Source organism: Fulmarus glacialis, unplaced genomic scaffold (genome assembly GCF_000690835.1).
Source record: "Fulmarus glacialis isolate BGI_N327 unplaced genomic scaffold, ASM69083v1 scaffold13883, whole genome shotgun sequence".
Lineage (NCBI taxonomy): Eukaryota > Metazoa > Chordata > Aves > Procellariiformes > Procellariidae > Fulmarus > Fulmarus glacialis.
The window spans coordinates 21,858-41,843 of NW_009201134.1; the positions used below are offsets into that span (position 1 = coordinate 21,858).

The following is a 19,986-nucleotide window of genomic DNA, read 5'->3' on the forward strand; positions in this document are numbered from 1 at the left end:
CAGGGCATGCTGAGATGTGCAAGCTAGCTTTGGCTATACAAACTCTTAAACTGAAGCACCAGTGGGCAAATACAGATACCCTCAAATTGGGTAACCAATTTCATAAAAATATTTTTCTTCCAGACCTGAGGTGGCAAATCCACATGGTGCTTTATGTGCATTTATCAGCTTTCATCTCAGTAACTCAGAGACCTATGCAACTCTCCATTGTATACTGTCAGTATGCCCAAAACCTAACAGTGGCTGTGACTGCTGTGAGAACCAACAGATATGACAGTGTCACTGCAGTGATACAAATTTAAGAAGACATCACCTTCAGTAATACTATCTGATTGACTTTCTGCTCCCTGGTGTGCAAGTCCCATTGGTGGTATAGGATAGATGTGTCTCCACCATACTGAGAGCTCAGACTTCCAATCAGGCAGTAAGATGCACTATCATCAGTCATTACTTCTTCTGCCTTCTCTCCTTCCTTAGATAATACAGTCTCAGACTCGATCTGAAGATTTTTCTTCTGAACCTGAATATCACAAACATGATAACTGTGTTGATTTTGTACATGATCCAGTGGCACACATATGAATAAATTCTAGAGGTTATATTCTGCAATTAAGCTCAGTGATCAAAATAATACAAGTTGAAATGATCAATATTGGAATACTGAGTCCATTTGTAGGTTCCCCAGTACAAGAAAGACATGGGCATATTGGAGCAAGTCCAGTGATAGGCCACTAATACAATTAAGGGTTTGAAGCATCTAACATGCAAGGACAGGCTGAGAGAGCAGGAATTGTTTAGCCTCAAAAAGGAGAAGGCTTGGGGGGATCTCAGTAACGCATATAAAAACCTGATGGTGGGGAGTAAGGACAACAGAGCCAGACTCTTCTCAGTGGTGCTCGAAGACAGATTGAGAGGAAATGGGTATACACTGAAATACAGGACATCCAACTTAAACATAAAAGAACACTTTTCCCATGAGGGTTGTCAAACACGGGAAGAGGTAGCCCATAGAGGTTATGGAATCTTCCATCCTTGGACATATTCCAAACCTGTCTGGACACAGCCCTGAGTAAATTGCTCTAGGAGGGTTGGACTAGATGACTTCCAAAGGGCTCTTCTAACCTCAGCTATTCTGTGATTCTTTAATACTAATACATTAGTTCTAAGTAAAAACACAACATTTCATCTTTATTTATCTCTTCAAAATTTTTCTGGACAATTTCTACAGCAAGAAAATGGACCTTAGAAATGTAACTATGTAAAGAAGGGTTAAGATGCTAATTCAGAACATCCTGATCTGAAATGCCTTTATGCAGTACTTCAAAGAGATTGTACCTTAAGATCAGCTGTCTCAATCTTCTTTAACTTGAGAACTTTCTCCAAAGTTTCCAACTCTTCTTCACTACGTTCCTTCAGTGGATAATTCTTCACTTCACAAGCCATATGGAAGCACTGTTCAAATTTAAAAAAAAAAAAAAAACAACAAAAAACAAAGTAAAAAGTTCTTCAGAATGCATCTATCAATTCATTTGTTCAATACCTGAATGCTAAACAGTTATAAAGACTTCTTAAAATCAAGAATAAAGTTGAGGATCAATTAATATAGACAATGTAGTAACAATACAGGGTAAGACAAAAACCACTTGCCTTTTTGGTAGTGAAAATGGTTGGTTTAAAATTTGCTTTTTTCTTTCTTTTTTTTTTTTTTGAATAATCTATGGATATGGCCTCTTTATCCACAGAATTCAACCAGAACAAGATTTTTTGTAAAATGACTTAGTCTTTTACCACCCTTGAGATAATCCAGTATCATTAGTTTGACTAATCTCCCTCTGTTTAAAATAGGCAAAATCAGGGTTAAATTTTACCTTTATATTCTGTGTAGAAGTCGTACTGACTGAACACAGAAAAATAATATTCACCTCTCCTTTTAGCAACACTGCATAAAGATATTCTCTGAGATCAAGGAATTAAAGAGTTGCTTATTTGCTTATCAGCACTCTTATCCACCTTTGAAGGTAAAATCAGCCAGGCTCAAACAAAATGAACAGAATGAAAGATTTGCATGAGCCCTGGGAAGAAGTAAGTTTTTTCCCATAACATAAGCATATCAGAAATGTGTTATACTTCTATTTATTTTGTCTCTGTACCTTAAGGAATCAATAAACTACTGCAGAAAATGAATTAGAAAGCAGAGGTTACCTTAACTGCACGGCCTTTTACACACATAGCATCCCAGCACTCATGTTTGATGACATCCTGCAAATAGCGGTTGGCTAAATTCTCTGTCTCAATCTCCTTCCTCACCTTTCAAGATACAGAAAAGAAAATAACAAGATGTGGTGCAAAATAACAAGATATGGGCAATTTGTGTTGAGTTATTGAAAGAAACCTAACAGATGAAATGAATTACCAATATTTCATCATCTTAGACTATCGCAGCTATCTTCTCCAAAAACTACATTGCATATTACTGAAAGGCATCATTTTATATGTGAAGAAAATCATTCTAGAACTTAAGCAATTGCCCAAGGCCACAGTGTCAGATTTATAGTTTCTGGCATAGATCATATTCCAACTGGCAATGGATCTGCATCAGCAGCTTCACCTGCTTCAACAAGTGACTTTAAATACTTTTATGTTTTCCTGCTTCTCAGCAGTGAACAGCAACTTTGAGATCATCCTCTGTTCTTCAATCATTCTTTCTCCTTTCCACTGTTAGTTTTAAAATGTTCTCCCCCTGTTCTATCATACCCTGGCCACTTCTTGTTCAGCCTCTGCTTGCGCTCTTTCCTGTTCTTCTATATCCAGGTTGAACTCCTGCTGCTCCAGTTTCTCAATGTCTGGCACCTGTTCATTTTCATGCATCATTTTCTGAATCTGTTGGTTTTTAAAATAAGTGTAAGGAATAAAAAGTAATTTGAATGTGAATAGAGGAAATGCTATTTTTAACACTGTAGAACTTGATATCAGAGAAAATGATTTTAATTGCCTCCACTTTTAACTGCTTCACGGTAATTGGTAGAATGTGCTGCCTGTTACTAGTGACAGAGAATACTATGTGAATATATTTCATCTTTCTCTTAAAATTGATTTGGGTATTATATGTGAAGTTGTGTATACTTTCTAAGAACCTGTAGTACACAATTCTTTATTCTCTGGTTCTGAGAACATTATTAAGTTGTTATCACTTTATTAAGTTGTTATCAATCTCATGCAGTTCAACAAAGAGAACTGCAAATTTCTGCACCTAGTTCTGAGCACTTTATTAAGTTGTTACCACTTTGTTGAGTTGTTATCTATCTCATACAGTTCAACAAAGGGAAGTCCAAAATCCTGCACCTGGGTAGCAACAGCTCCATGCACCAGGACGTGCTGGGTGCTGAGCAACTGGAAAACAACTTTGCAGAAAAGTAGCTGGGGGTCCTGGTGAACACCAGGTTGAACATGAGCCAGCAATGTGCCCTTGCGGCAAAAAAGGCTATCAGTATGCTGGGCTGTATTGAGAGTGTTGCTAGCAGGTTGAGGGAGGTGAGAGACATGGACATACTGGAAGGAGTCCAATCAAGATGATTATAGGACTGGAGTATCTCTCATATGAGCAAAGGCTGAGAGAACTGGGACTGTTCAGCCTTGAAAAGAAATGGCTTGGGGGGAATCTCATGAATGTATATAAATACCTGAAGGGAGGGTGCTAAGAGGGCAGAGCAGGCTCTTTTCGGTGGTGCCCAGTGAAGGGCAAGAGGTTCCGCTCAAACATCAGGAAACACATTTTTTTACTGTGAGGGTGACTGAGTACTGGAGCAGGTTGCCCAGAGAGGTCATGGAGTCTCCATCCTTGGAGATAATAAAAATCTGTCTGGACATGGTCCCTGGGCAGACTGCTCTAGGTGACCCTCTGCCTTATCCTCTTGCAGATAGCAGTTTTTATGGAAGAAAACAGAGGGAAGAGGAGAGGACAGCAGTTTCTATAATTGAAGGTTGTTAGATAGGCAGAAACTAGCCTGCTGAAGGGATAGATTGCTCAAGGTATAAGGGTAGTACAAAATGTTTATTTGGAGAAAAGGAAGCTGAGAACCAGCTCCTGGCAGGTTCAGCATATAGTCCCTGAAGAAGCATGTCTCTTTATTACCTGTCTGCTCAGAGTTTATGACAAAAATGTAACTGAGTGATAGAGCTGATAGTCATAAAGGAAGTGTACTTGTAAATAAAACTGAGCCATTACCCTTGTAAGAAACTCACAGTTTTACGCAGCTTTTTAATTCCCATTTGCAGCTCTTCCTTCTGGTTAGCAAACCTCTCAGTCTCTTCTCTAATGACCTGACATACAACAAATTTATTTATTGTTGAAAGACAAAAATAGACAAGAAGAGAAAAAAAGATTGAAATAATCTGAAGGAACATTATTTGTAAAGAAAACAAAACTCCAAACGGATTAATAACTGAAGCAGACATAATCCTAATTCAATAGGATGATTCTCAGAATTGCTCAAGAGAAAAAAGATTGTACAACCAGGTCACATTATAAACTGGTTGTACAGCAATAGAGCTTAAAAGAGAAAATATTAAAGGAAGAAGTAATTACAAGTGCAATGATTGCAGACACATTGAACTGCGTAAAGCCTACTGCTGGAATTTGTTAAGTGTTCCTTAGATTTTTCATTGTCACTAAGCATTTCCAGTGGGATATTTAACGACACAAGTAAACTAACATCTGTTACTCATTCTGGAAGCTGTGAAATTTTCTTTGCCCCTACAGCCTTTCCAATTCATCTCTTAGGGAAAATTTTGCAATTAGTCTGCACCTCTGGAATTTGCTTTCTAAAATAAGTTTACAACTTCAAGTAGGATGATGGCTATTGATTGAAAGGAAGGGGTGTGTCCTTCTGACATTGGATGGACTCCATCCTCTAAAAACCAGATGCAAGTCTCTTAGGACATTAATGAGCAGCTTAAAACAACCTAGGACCACATTGCTGCCCTTCAACCTTTGCTGCTCATCACCTGTCCCTAGCTGACACTAATAGTCACATGGTACTCGTGTGTATGCAAAGTCACATGGATTTGCCAAAAAATCCCAGTAAAGACACCAAAGCATGAGTGCCAGCATCAAAGCAGAAACAGGAATACATGTCTGGGAGAGCAATGGAGAAGACGCCACTTGCAGTGGCAGTATGTCTTAGATTGACTCGAGCCACTTGTGAAACTGAATCATAATTTGGAAAGTCACTCTTAAGATCATCCAGAAAGGATTGATATTTTGCTTTGTCCTATCATTGAACCTCAAAAGCTGAACAAAATACACAGCTCTGGCTCATATCAGAAAGAACCTCCTAGCATCCATAAATTCACATTTCCGGGAAAAAAAAATCTATACTAACATTAACATAGTAGTTTTTTTGGCTCACAAAGTGCTAAATCCCCTCTCGGTAGACAGTTAGAGCTTTGATGCACTTTCACTTACAAAAAGCTTTGGTTACATAACATACTCACCTCAACCTTAACCTGAAATAAACCTCAGGGATTTTGTAATTAATGTCATATTGTTGAGTATTGATTTACCAGTGCTGTAGAATTTGTTATTCTGGCCCTTGGGAAGAAAAGACCACCTCCTTGGTTTCTGTTAGTAATATATGCACCTTTATGACATTTAGAAGAAAAAGTCTTTATACGTTTCTAAAAGAAGCCAATTTCTCTGGCAATTTTTTTTTTAGTTTACTCCTTCTGTAGAAGGGGTCTTTTAGTCTTTAGAGCTCCTATTGTGCTAGGTACCTTCTCTGATGTGTTTATAACCTTGACCTAGGATTTCTAAAAGTCTAGATCGCAATGCCTTAAAGAGAAGTCCAAATGTCAGAAAAGCTTTAGAAACTAGATTCCTTTACAGCATATAATTTGGGACCCCAAATCACTACTGACTCTTGAACACTCTGGCTTTGATTAATACTGGTTCTACGAAAGTACCTTCTTTATTTTCTGACCTATCCATGTCACGTCATTGGTACCGGCTGAATACAAACTGGTGACGTTTCCATCTTCTTCTGTCACCTCTACATTGGAAGATTTAAGTGGTGCCTCCTGAAATTAAGGATATAAACATCCATCTCAGGTACTTAGAGAGAATGAGAGAGAGACAGAAATGAAATAAAAAATGGACTCACATTAGAAGCAACATCACCACCACCAAATTCTAGAGAGTGTTACAACATTTTTATTCCCTAACCAGTCCCCAGATTTGATCCTGCAAACCCTTGCTATTATGCAAAGCCTTTTGACTCAAACGGGCTGACTGTACTAATCTCTGTAATCACTGCTTTGCTTGATTTCAACAGAAAAATATACGACTAGTAATACACAATGTTTAGCAGTAACATCACACTGGGAATGACACATAGCTTCACATGAGGAGAAACTGACTTTCACAGAGTTTTCTGTGGCTGAAGAAACCAAGTGAAATTGAAGATGTGAATGTCATCTTCCCATAACTATTCAATTTCCTTGATAATACTATTTCACAAATTAATAATTAAGCATATTCAGCCTATCCTCAGGGGTATTCTTCTACTTTTACAAAAGTATCAGAGTTTGTTTTGAGGACAGTTTTTACCATGTGTAATTTTAGGATCAAACTTCTTTTCCCCATAAAAATGAAGAAAACACCTTAAATTTCTCTTCCGCAAGTGTTTCCAATGTGGATTCTGGGTCAAACTGCCATTCTGCCATAGATTTTAAAACAACATTTTCATTTGAAGTAGACTTGTTCAGTATAGCAAGAAGAGATTGCCAGTGAAAAGCAGCTTCCTTAACTTCAGTTTTCTTTATCTTCCTAGTAAACAGAAAGGGAACTGATGTATTTTTTGTGAATTATGGAAAAGGACAAAGTATTAAATATTCTTTATAACACAATTATTAAGTTGTTTAACAATGCCTATTCAATATTTTTACATACGATTCAATATTGTTTGAATTCTAGAATTGCATAATTAAGTGAAGTTTCCACAGAATTAGAAATTCTGAAAGACGGATTACCCAGATTAGAAATATTGTTCTGGCGGAGTCATCTTTACGCATCTACCTGAACATTTGTTATACCACAGAAAAGCTGTAGTTTCAAGTGTCTCTTACTCCTAATGTCTGCTAAGACCTCTCTACAGTCACAGCTGAATTCCCATTAAAGCTGTGATGTCTCCTAATCACTGAGTTAAATTAGTATCTCATGAGATTTCGTCCCTTATATCCCCAGAGAGCCCCAGATGGTTTATTTGAGAGTGGTAAGAAGCTCACTACGGGTAATACTTATCAGAAGATACTCCTACATCTTGTATTGCAACAACACCCAAAGTACAAGACTTTTCATGAGCTAGGGAGACCGCCTCTAAAGATGAGAGGGGTGATTTTATTTCTATCCAATTCTTGTCCTTACTTTGAGACTAATAAAAAGGAAGTCTGGAATCACAAGTAGATGCAAAAATTAGTCTGCCAGGATACAAGAATTTACACCATCAATATTGGTCTGCCACTTTATACATACTTCCATTTCAGACACACCAGGGCACCATCATTTTCACCATTAACAAGGATGAATTTGCCATCCAGCGAAAATACCATGGATCTGATTCCCCCTCCTTGATATGAGTGACAATGCTTTTGAGCAAGTATATCCTACAAAAGTTATAGAAGCAGTATCAGCAAATGTTTTTCTAATGGAATATGTCTATAAATTATGCTTCTTTATTTTTAGATAAAAGTCAATCCAAAATGTCAATACAAAGTACATAAAAGACTGGGATTTATGATTTTAAAATTTTTGACTACAGATGGGGCAAGTTTGTAGTATATTGATTTTGCAGGAAATAAAGAAGAGTAGTAAAATTATCTACCCTAAGATTTACCGGAGAAGAAAGTAAGTAGTTTGTATGATCATATACACATTCATTATAAAAACAATTGTACTGTATAATGCTATGTCAGTTTATGTTCAACATAAATTTTTCTGGAACACCTTATATTCAAATGAAGAAAAGCTTACAGTGAAAGAAAGTAGCTTTCACACCTCTTTCTTACGTAAACCAAACAAAGTCTGTGCCCGGATGCCTACCTACCATAGTAGAAGTACAATAGACGAACAAAACACCATCCTTTGCTGCTGATGCCAGCCACCGGCTGTTGGGTGATAAACAGAGGAAACCTGATCCAAACTGATTGCTAGGAGTCCTCTTTTCTGATAAAAATACTGATGGATCTTCCAACGTATTCTGCCAAACAAACAAAATGTTAGCGGCAGTTCAGATGATGGCAATATCTATGCCATTTTGAGAAGACTGATGAGAGCTTTGTGGGTTATCACGTGCATTGCAATTTAAAACCTTGTTGGATTACTGAGCTCAGGAAGCAGTACCATTGCTATGCTGCTGATTTGCTTCTCATCTCTTCAAAATGGTCTGCATTCAGTATGTTTGGGCCTGGAGTTTCTTGGCTCGGAAAGTATGGGACTTGTCAAGGAGGAATGCTCACCTTTGGAATTCACCTTCTTGTTTGACCTGACTCTTAAACTGAGGGAGACCTATAAGCTGCAGAGAGCTCCAGTTCATTAGCAGGCAATGACAGTGGCTTCCTGAAGCCCCCACTACTTCATTGCGAGGCAGGGGTGGGCTGGGTTTGCAGTTACGTCTTAGAGTCATGGGCTCACATTGGCTCAGTTCCTTCAATAGCTGAATATTCGGGTTACCCAGCAGACTGCACAAAAGCACAGCTCCAATACAGAAGCTACATGTGAAGTGCCTGCAAGCTGTATGAGTTTTAAGAACCAATATTTGGCTTTCTCCGTAATAGAACAAAGAGATTGCTTTTGCCAGGTTTCTGAGCAGGTGGTAGGATACCGAAAGTTGATGTTTATGGATGGAATAGGTATTTTTAGTGCAGAGAGGGTTTCTTTAAGATAATATTTTGCTATATTCACTTCATCTACAGCCTTTGTTCGCTGGTATTTAACCACCACCCAAAATAAAGCAGCTTCAGAGAATTACCTCTTCAGAGAGATGGTATTTACAGATGAAAGGTGCACAGGTACAGTAGCCATAGACAATGTTATCCTTCGATCTGACTGCTGAGCTCAAAGGGTAATCCAGATTATATTGCTCCTTTTTAATGGCACTAGGATTAAGCATTCCTTGTTCATTAACATACTTATCATTATCTAAAAGATTGGAAAAAGAAACAGGGACGAAGAGGCATCACTACCACTAATGCAGGTGCTTCACCTATCAAGCAATTATGAAAACCAATCTCAGCAAGGAGTAAGCATGACGTGAGTTTTCAAGGAGAGACTGGGAATTAAGATACCTAGCTTTAACACCAACTCTGTGGGTTGTGCTGATGTAGCGCACTGAAGTGAAGCAGAGAAATAGCTCTACTAGCTCTAAAGAAGTACTAGAAACAGTTTAACAACAGTCATGTTACAATTTGTATACACTAATTTACCCTGCTTCTTGGGTATTACATAAGCAGTGCTAATTAGTTTGCATGAAGGTTCATGTCATCATTGCCTTCATCTAGAACTTATTTAGGCATCTCTGCCATGAAGTACACACAGTCTGGGTGGTATCGGTTAAAACACTTAAGGTCACATCTTCAAAAGGGCATTTTATTCTTTTTGGTTCCTTAATTTGAGCTTTAAAGAGACACCTGAAATAAAGACTGATGCAATAACTGCAGATCTTCAGCAGCTTTGAAAATCAAGCCCCATGTTATATGTCTAAAAATAGGCACAAAAAGAAGCCCAAAATTAGCGAATATTTAAAGAAAATACTAACTTCACTGAAAACTACTTTTAAAAAGGTCTGTAAATTGTAAGGCCTTTTAAAAATTAAATATAAATAACTAGAAAATCTGACACTAGGCTTACTACCAGTTTTACTGAAGTTTTCTCCACAAAAGGCTTTGTTAATAATTCAATTGCATATAATGTGAGTAAAATGATATAAAAATAGAATGATGTTAATAATGAACACAGGCTGCCTTTTGCTGTAATGTGGTAGATAGAAGACATCACTGATACCTCAAACTATATTGATTTGGCAATTCTTCGGTGGAAAACACATAAAACTGGAAGTGCATGGTGCCATTGCCAGCCAAGCCTGTCCTGTGCTGGCTGCACGGTGAGGACACCAAGCGCAACATTAGCCTGCACCGTGCCTTTATTAAGATAATGCATTTAAGCCCTTTCATGACAACTGAATTAGTTTCCCAGCTGATTCCAGAAAGTGCCCCAAATCAATGCATTGCTAGAATATCAGTTTTAGATATTCCTAGAATATCAGATACAATTAAAAGTTCTGTGATCACTCATGACACACAGGTCCATTTTTTCTTGCTTATAGTACTTCTAAAATACTATAATATTATAGCTGTGTCCTGAATGACACAAACAAATTACTGAGTTGTTTCACAGTTGAGGATGGCATATATGAAACAAATCATGAACATGATTTGAGAATTTAGCGTGGGTTACTCAATTTAGTGAAAGACTAACAGGTTCTGTTAATTTTACTTCCAGATTATGAATAGGGATTCTAACTGTGATGTCCCAATATGTACATTGCACACTGCAGATACACAGGGCCAGATTTCCAGAAGGTGAATGGAGGTACACCATTCTTAAGTCTCCTTAATTCTCCCCTTTTCCTCATAGCGCCGGTTTTTTCATAGAATGTTTCCCTGTAACATTCCTTATTGGGATACAAGTTAATATTTTTTAAATACAGCGGACTTTTTCCTTGGTGCTTTTATATAGAAAAGCTGTAACAAAGACAGGGAATCATTATTTTTTGAGATATATCAACCTTTAACCTTTTCCTAATGAGCAATGACAATTCTTTGAAGGGGCTGGTGGGATTGATTCCACTTTGAACACCTGATATGCTAGTCTGCATATGGGTGATGCCAAGCCCAAGGCCTCTTTGTGGCTAGCTTTGGGCATTGCCCACAGAGTAGTAATAACAATAACAAGAACAACAACAACCACCAATAGTTGTAGCAGCTAAGTGGTGGCTTTGTGATTCTGCAAGTGAATTGCTTCTCTCCTTCCTTCCTTGGCTTTCCACAAAATATCACAGTCTTTCTGTGACTATAAGTCTACAGATTGCTGTATGAGAAATGGTGTCCCCAGAGAATGTACAGATGAGATGAAGAAAGAGATTAAAATTGTTAGCATTTTGTGTTAAGGGATGGCATATGATCTTGCCTTAGAAAAATATGACATAGTATATATTTCAATTCTTACCTGTTGTGAGTGCTGAAGATAGACAAAAAATTTCCAGTCTTGCTCGCTGGACCTCTGCTACATTTAGAAGTACCACCACTTCAACTAAGTCATTCTTGAAGTCAGAAACTACAGAAAGCTCCAGCACTTCATCTGCCAACACTGAAGCAGGTAGGGAACACCAATGCAAATTGTTACTGAAGCATGGTAACATTGTTTTTTGCTAAGACATCGTGAAAATAAACAAAATCCCTGTTCAGAATACATCTCAGCTCAACCACACAGTTTTGAACTTGCATTAAAATGTCAGACAAGACATAACCTGGTTTCAGAAAGTGCTACAAGCACACAACTTCAGCTTGAGGCATCGGGTGCTGAGAATGCTAAGCACCAGAGTATTATTACATTAAACATTCAAATCTGAGTTTACATCCAGCTTGAATTGTAGCAATTTTGAGGCTGGCTGCTCATAACCACCAGATAAAGCACAGAAAAGCTCTCCTCTACGAAGCTAGCCAGACAATGAGAACACGATGAGGCAAATTCTGAACATTATCTAAGGAGATGTAATTCTATATTTGTCAAACCAATAAAAATGATAAAATAATGTCCTTTATACTTAAAATTATAATGAAGATCTATATGCACAGATGTGATCTGTAAGTATAATGTTACTGGAATTGAGAGACTGCATAAGCAAATTTACAAATTTCAGAAGAATTTTTTGTGTGAGTTAAAATTTCATCATTTTTTATTCTTCAGTATCAACCAGCAAAGCTGACAGCTCCAGCAGTCCCCATGTTAAAGATGTCTGGGGCAGACATTTGTAACAGGAGATTGCACCAACTATCATGACCTACTGTTTTTTAGTCTATGTTCTCATATGGTGAGCCACAAAGGTCTTAAGTTCTTTGCCAGCGCTGTTACTTTTGTGCTGGAGTTGTGATCGGTTGGTCAGCTAATCCATTCTCTTTCCTGTGACTTATACGTGCCCTGCATTTGCTAACTAAAATTACAGAGGGAAAAAAAAAAAAGATTGGCCAGGACAAAATATGGTTGGGAAATAGGTGGGAACAATATGTTTAGTCCTCAAAAAAAAAAAGTAGAATGAAGGAGAGTGGCTTAGTCTGACCAGCAAGTATACTTAAAATACAGCAAATAGTGAAAAACACAGTAATTAATGTTGTTACATATATTACCTACATATCCAAGAACTTGGAATAATTTTGAAGGCCGGGCATCTAGAATAAAGATATGTCCTTCTGTAGCTCTAGCGATGAGGAACTGGCCACTCTGATCATAACTAGATAAAATATAAATCCAGGTAGAAAACAGTTCAATACAGTCAGTAAAAAGAGTCAAATAATTCCACTCCCATAACTCTGCTGACTTCATTGAAGGCATAAACGCAACCAAAATTTCAGCTTCTAGGTTTACAGGGTTACGGCCTGCTATAAAGCCCAGTGCTATGAGTGCAATTTCTAATTGAGTGGGTGGTCAATCTAAAGCTAATGATACTCCATAACAGTCTATATTAACAACTTTATTAAATCTTTCTTTGAAGTTCACTTTTTAAAAAATAAAACTACTATACAGAATTTGACACTATTTTGAATAGACATATCTTTGTTTGCATTGACTTGACTTCGAATAAGTTGCTTTCTGTATCTATTTTTAATGTTTTATCTTAGGTAACTGTGAAAAGAGATCACATCTGAGTGTCCGAATAACCAGCAGATTTATATTCAAGTTTAACAGTTCAAAATCCATTCTAATTTTTAAAAAGTAGAAGTAAAATACTCTCAGATTTTTCAATAATTGAAAAAAAAAACAACAACCAAACAAAACCTTTTAGATCACTAGAGTTAATTACAAGACGACTGGTAAATTCCGGAACTGTAAGCAAATCAATAATTAACAATGGTAATAAAAATCCACCATATAGGAACAGATGACCAAAAGGCTTAAACTTAACTTCACAAAACCTCAAATTTATATTCAGTGAGAAATAACCCTCTAAGTTCAGATACATGGAATTGTGCATAATTACTGCATATGGTGATCTGTCAGAAAGGATCTTGTACATCAGTATCTTCAGTGCTCAGTTAAACCTTCTTAAAATACAGGTTTATTATATATCTCTTACACAAATCCTGCTACTACTCCTCTTGCAAGCAATTCAGAATATGTTGGAAAAAATTGAAGCTGTTAAAATATTTTACTTTGTTATTTTTAGAATAAAAACTTCAATTTTTTTGTTCAACTAACAGCATTACTCAAGCAACGAATTGACAATATTCCTGCCCTTGCTACTACATACTTACTGCAAAGACAGCACTGGAAACTTGGAAAGAAAAATTCTGTGAACAACCCGTGGAGCTTCAACTTTGGTAACATCAAGGAAATAGACTTGACCTCTTTTGGTCCCTACAGCAACACTGTTGGAGGAGGGACAGCAAGCCATAGCAGTTGCCTAGTTGAGAAGTAAAAGATACTTGACAGTTTCGTATCTTTTTATAAATTATGCCATATGTTAGTATGCAATTTCTTTTACTATTTAGAAGTTCCTAGAATTCGGAGAAGAAACCCCATGCGGTTTATCTAAAAAACTTTTTTTTAACAAAGAAAGGATTTTAGAGACATCATAGGAATTTTAACTATGCTCTGTATCTACATATGAAAAGCTAATTCTGCACTCCTTAAAAAAAAACCATTATATCCACTATCCAGATTTTAAGTGAAAGAAGTTCCACCTAAATAAAACAGTGAGTGCACTGTTATGTGTACAGCTGTTACAGAAAGGGATTTTTTTTCTTACTATGTCAGATTTCAGGGTCTGAATGCATCTTAAATCAGGACAAAGCATTAACAGTTTGAAATACTTTTATCAACTCAATTCTTAAAACCTGTTTTTCAGAACAGTCAAGGCATTTAGTTTTTATACACTTGAAACTTCTCTTTCCGTTCTGACACTCATTAAAAATAAAAAATTAATAAAGTAATATCATAAAAATTTAGATTGTTATTTACAAATATGTGTTTAAAGACACATCACTAGGACATTAGGTTGAAATATTTTCTCTGCTTTATGGCCGAGTTAAATACATGATTAGTTCAAGGAAACATTCTGAAAGATAATCTTTTTAAAATCTCTTTCATGGGTTGTTCAAAAACACTACTGAGCTTTCCTCAGCACTGGTTGATCCAAATCTGTGGAATATTATGCTATGAATTGAAAAATATTAAAGAAAATTTTAAGTATCAGTCACTATATAAGCTCCTGGTTATGCGTACCTCAATATCAAGGTTTAGCTTGCTGAGGCAAGTTGCATCTTCCAGGAACCAAACTTGTACTTCACCTGAAGTTGTTACAGACTGTTGAACAGAGAAAAACATAGTCAAAAGAGGGTGGAATAAACAAATAGTCTGGAAGTGACTAGTGATCTTCTGTAGAATATAAATTCAACTAATGTCTAAGCATAGCAGATCAAGGGTTACTAGATTTGTTTGGAATTATCTTGCTTTTCCTTTAAGTCCAGTGGCTGCAAGGTACACCTGCCTAAGGAAAACATTTAATAATTTTTGTGAATTGCTGCAACTACAGGAATGGTCTTTAAGCAGAATGAGACAATCTAGGGCAAAACATGTAAGCTTGATCAATATTAGCACTCCCACCATTCAGTCAGCAATTGAAAAACTTGCTTACAATTTTCTTTGCATAGGAAAGGGCTTAAGGAGAGGTCTTGTTTTCTCACATGAAAAATGATGCATACCATAATGGTGCTTGAGTTCTTATATCCAGGCAATTTTGTAATTCCACAGTAAAGTATGGCTAGAGATCAATCAACCCTCACATTACTCATTCAGAGTCAGGTAAAATTTATCATTCCCATGCTAACGACAAACAAACAGATTCAGCAAACCTAATTGATTATGACCACAGGGTTCCTGGGCTGGCTACTTGAAGAATTCATGGCCTGGAGATTAATCATATTTGCTGGCTAAAATATATGTCTTGCAGGAGTCAAAGACATAGGAGGAAAGCAAGGAATTTCTCAGAATGGACAGATCCATGAGTAAGGCCACCTTTGTCCCTGGACCCAGGACAGAGGCATCTCTCAGGCTGTTCCAATTTGTGCTGAACGCTGAAAAGATCAGTAGGAATTTCTTGTTCCAACATCTATTCTCTGAATTGAATCCACCTTTTGCTCAGCTATGTTCCTGAACAATAATGAGTCACAGAAATCAACAGCAGAACCAATATGACATTTTAGCAACCTATGAATTATCCACCCTGCACTCTAGGGCAAGTTCTGACCCTTTTATAGGCCATACCTGAATTCATGCCATTTACTTGCTTAATGAGAAGTTACACAACTGTAACAAATGTCAGAACAGTCCCAATCTCTGCAAGGCTTTTGATTTTGTGCCTCAGCAACATATTGGTTACCTGAAAAGAGCCACAATTATATATAAGAAAGAATACCACTTCTTACCACACAGTACTTGTTCCCTGGAGTAAGAAAATCAGCTGCCAGAAAACAACTGCTACATGCATCCAGGAGTTTGACAGCTTCTCCACTGTGGGCAGGTTTGTAAGTATAGACTGTCCCCTGACAAATGAAGAGAAATAATCCATCACTGGGCTATGAAACTTTTCATTAAAAGCTTTTGAAGACTTCAACAAAAAATACCCATCTTTCTGAGCTTCACTCTTTAAAGTTTTATATTTGACTCTAAACTGAGGTAAAAAGTGCCCAGTAGAATTCAGCTGAATTGAGTGGATTATATTAATTTACGCTAGCCGAAGATCATGTTAGTTCATTTTAGAATGATCCAGCTATTCATATTTTCAAGCAGTCTTGTTTCTTAAAATTGCTTTAATAAAATAGTTTAAACCCACCCTATTTCATGTTACTCCAGGAATCAATAAATATTCTAAATCAACATAAAACACAAATCAGAAATCTTACGCTTTAAGAGCTGTTTTTACCTAAAGATCTCAAAGCCTCTTAGAAACAACTAATAACTAATATTGACAAAGATTTTAGAACTTCTCTACTCATTTTACAAACGGAGAATTAAATCAGAGAGATAGTGTGACCAAAGTTACCATTGCATTGCTGTCCCGAACCCAGAACCTCCTGACACACACACACACACACTACAAAAACATTTTAAGAGCTTTAAAAATGCCAATTTAAAGTTTAAATGTCTGGAAAAACAGGTGGAATTTGAGGATTTGGGACCCTTGTGTAAGATTTCTAGACATCAGGCTGGTCAAAGAAGGTTCAAGGACTGGGTTGCCAGACAAATTCAGGTACATGTACAGAACAACTCTACTGCATAGCCACAGTAGGTCTGATGTACCCAAGCTACACTTTTCTTACTGTGCAGGCACACATCAAGCCTAGAGCTCATGCTCAGTAGGTTTCACATGACCTGGACACACTGGAGACCCTGAACATATACACCACTGTACACACACAAGTATTTCTGCTGGGAAATTTCAGCATTAGGTATTTTATAATCCATCACCTGTAGGAGACAATTGTTCTGTGCTTCATTGAAAGTCTTTCCAATCTTTCATTAAAAACACAAGATGGACTAAGTTCACCTCTGTATAATTTGTTGACTTGCGTGATTACATTACAGACATTTTATACTAATAGTATCAGCATACACATATAGAAACACAGGAACATCCCATTACTTAATGCTATTATCTCAAATGCTATACCTGGTCAGTGACAAGCAGAAGTACGGTGTAATCAGGAGAGAATATGAGGCTGGATATGGGTTGTAAGATATCAGCGCAGATTTTCACCTCATACTGCAGACTTTTGATGTGATAAAAGAATAAAACACCCTCCTGTGCAGAAAAGTACAAATCCACATGAGGTCTAGGTCATTTATCCTAGCCCACTCTGGCAAACTGAACTGCAAGAACTTCTGAAAATCTCTGAAGTAACAGTGTTTAACTTTATCCCATCACTAACGGTTTCATTTGCCTTTAAATCCAGAGGACTCTTACCCTGGATAATAAATCTATCGAAAAATGAAGGTGTTCTTTAATACAAGTCTTAGTAACAGTCCATGCCTGATAACAACAGACTCTCTCAGTTAATACTTAAGATTTCATATTGGGTTTTTGAGACAGTATAAGAATTTGTCCTACTCTTCAAGAGTAATATACAATGGCATTGTCAGTTTGGGTTAAATATTGAGTTAGATTTTGCACAAAACAATTTGGCAGTTCTCCTGGCCATTTTCCCTCCTTTCCTATTTTTTGTCCATCCTTCTTTTCTGTTCCTCTAGAATACTCTTTGTCTTTTGTTAAAAATAGGATTGTCCTCTTTTGTTGCTTCTTTGACTACAAAAATACAATCTCTTCCCTCCCTGCTCCCTTCTGATTTCTCGTCTCAAGTCTTAACGAAGAAAATATATACAACACCCGAGAGGACTTTTATAGTTCTTCATCCCTCGACTTTTTTCTAACTCCTGTGTTTGCAGTGAACTCTGCAAGTGTACTCCATTTGAATGTTCTTTGATTTTCACACAATAAGAGTAAGTTAAAAGCATAAAGGATGCCTCACACTTCCAGCTGCGTACAGTCCCTCGTTACAAAACGCCATGGCAAATAAAACTGTTTTTTGCAGATCCATTGTTTTGCCACCTGAGAGCACAAAACCAACATAAAATATCAAATATAATTTATTGCAACAACGTGTCTCAACTTCAAATCTGGGATGATTTACTATTTGTGAGTAAAAAGGCTCCATGAGCTATACATTCTTTGGACTTTTTGCTGTGATAATGAAGGAGAAGGTTGGTATACATAATCTGAAGTGACAGTACTACTGTGGTCTGATGAACTAGAAATTAATTTGAGAAATCATTTGATTTTGTAAAGGCTGCTAAATAGCCACATTAAAGTTCGTCAATAACAGAATCATAGAGTCATTTAGGTTGGAAGGGACCCTAGAAGTCCTCTGATCCAACCTCCTGCTCAGCACAGAGCCAACTTCGAACTCAGAACCAACTTCAAAGTTAGATCATGTTGTCCAGAGTCATATCCAGCTGAGGTCTGAATCCACCCAAGAATGTAAATTCCATAGCTTCTCTGGGCAACTTGTCCCAGTGTCTGACTACCTTCATTGTGAAAGTATTTTTTTTCCCTAATATCTTGGTTGAGTCACCATCCCTGGAAGTATTTAAAAGACGTGTAGATGTGGTGCTTAGGGACATGGTTTAGTGGGCATGGTAGTGTTGGTTTGACGGCTGGGCTCAATGATCTCAGAGGGCTTTTTCAACCTTAATGATTCTATGATTCTATGATTCTACCCAGAATTTCCATCGATGCAAACCATGTCATTTGCCTGTCTGGTTCCATCTTCCCTGTAATTTTTCATTAGGTAGCTGAAGCAATAGTAAAATCCCCCATTTCCTTTTCTCCAGGCTGAACAAACATAGTTCTCTTAGGAGAACTTAGAACTTAGGACATCTTTGTATGTCATGTACTTAGACTCTGCAATAATCTTTGTGGCCCTATGCTGAACTTCGTCCATTATGTGAATATATTTTCTGTACTGTGGAGCCCAAAACAAAGTGTTTGAAACAAACCCCTAAATCCTAACTCAATTAAATTACAAGTGATTGCAATTCTAAAAACAGTTACTAAAACTAAGCAGTAGGGAACCTATTCTAGCATCACTTATTCCAATTTAAATTAGAATGAACAGAAATTATTTCACTGCCACTGTTTCTCCTGAGGCTATTCATTTGGCTGTCTATTAGCACACAAGCTATTAATCATTTGTCATGTGAACATATAAAAGATTGCCATCAATGTGTCTTACAGAGGCCAGTGTGAGCTGAGTTTTTCTAACCTGTGACTTCCAGCTGTACTCACATATTATTACTCCCAGACATCACTGGTACTGCTTAAAAATCTATTAGTTTGATTTGAACATGGAAATACCTTTCTTTTTCTGTACTTCTCTACGAACATACGACACCACATCCGATATTTTACGCATGTATTCTGCACAAAAGAAAACAATGTATAATATCAACCTTGTTTATATGTCAATACTGCAATAAAAGTCAGTTGTATTCCAGTCTACTGAACAAAAGGCCACGTTCAGTATACTGAATCAAAAATGTGCATTCTTCCCCAGTATCCACCATTCCTATCATTTATGCAACTGAGCAGGCAAAATCTTTCTGTGATTCAGCTTACAGCTGTAAAAGGGAGACAGCAATACTTGGCGTGGAGAGTGGTACCAATTCAGATTTATCTATTTTCCAGTGCTAAGTTCTGGTATTGTTATTTCTAACCATGATTTTTTTATTTGATATACTTACGAAGGAAACTTCAGAAGAAAATGCCCAAGTGAAATGTTGTGGCTGCTTATGATTCTGTTTGCAGGAATTTAGCGTGTGCTTAAAGTTGGACATGCACTTAAGCATTCTACTAAATAGATACAGATTGCGGTATGTTTTAAATTTAGCAGCAGCTTCAGTGCAATATGAATACCGCCAATTTTGTTAGACAGTTTTAGGACAGGACTCGAAGAATACACAGGCCAAGGAAAACCCCGAGTGGCAAATATTCTTCTTGCCTCTACTGAACTGGCAAAATGATTTCTGGTCACACCTTAGCTTTTTATTTGTTGATGATTTCCAACTTTTTATTTGGTAAACTTAAAACTCTGATAATTTCAAAA

General features: G+C 37.0%; 1 protein-coding gene across 1 annotated transcript in view; it reads right to left on the reverse strand.

The window, feature by feature from the left end:
- Positions 1-19,986, reverse strand: part of CFAP43 (cilia and flagella associated protein 43) — a gene marked incomplete at its 5' end in the record, with an annotated part of 46,791 nt that overhangs the window by 14,902 nt on the left and 11,903 nt on the right. The window contains 18 exons of the mRNA XM_009573841.1: positions 314-520; positions 1,336-1,452; positions 2,203-2,307; positions 2,755-2,880; positions 4,243-4,320; positions 5,962-6,075; positions 6,658-6,823; positions 7,529-7,659; positions 8,100-8,252; positions 9,024-9,193; positions 11,279-11,419; positions 12,457-12,560; positions 13,582-13,730; positions 14,552-14,632; positions 15,754-15,870; positions 16,998-17,129; positions 17,854-17,933; positions 19,239-19,301. Coding sequence (XP_009572136.1) covers positions 314-520; positions 1,336-1,452; positions 2,203-2,307; positions 2,755-2,880; positions 4,243-4,320; positions 5,962-6,075; positions 6,658-6,823; positions 7,529-7,659; positions 8,100-8,252; positions 9,024-9,193; positions 11,279-11,419; positions 12,457-12,560; positions 13,582-13,730; positions 14,552-14,632; positions 15,754-15,870; positions 16,998-17,129; positions 17,854-17,933; positions 19,239-19,301 — 2,234 coding nt within the window. The remainder of the gene's footprint in view (positions 1-313; positions 521-1,335; positions 1,453-2,202; positions 2,308-2,754; positions 2,881-4,242; positions 4,321-5,961; positions 6,076-6,657; positions 6,824-7,528; positions 7,660-8,099; positions 8,253-9,023; positions 9,194-11,278; positions 11,420-12,456; positions 12,561-13,581; positions 13,731-14,551; positions 14,633-15,753; positions 15,871-16,997; positions 17,130-17,853; positions 17,934-19,238; positions 19,302-19,986) is intronic.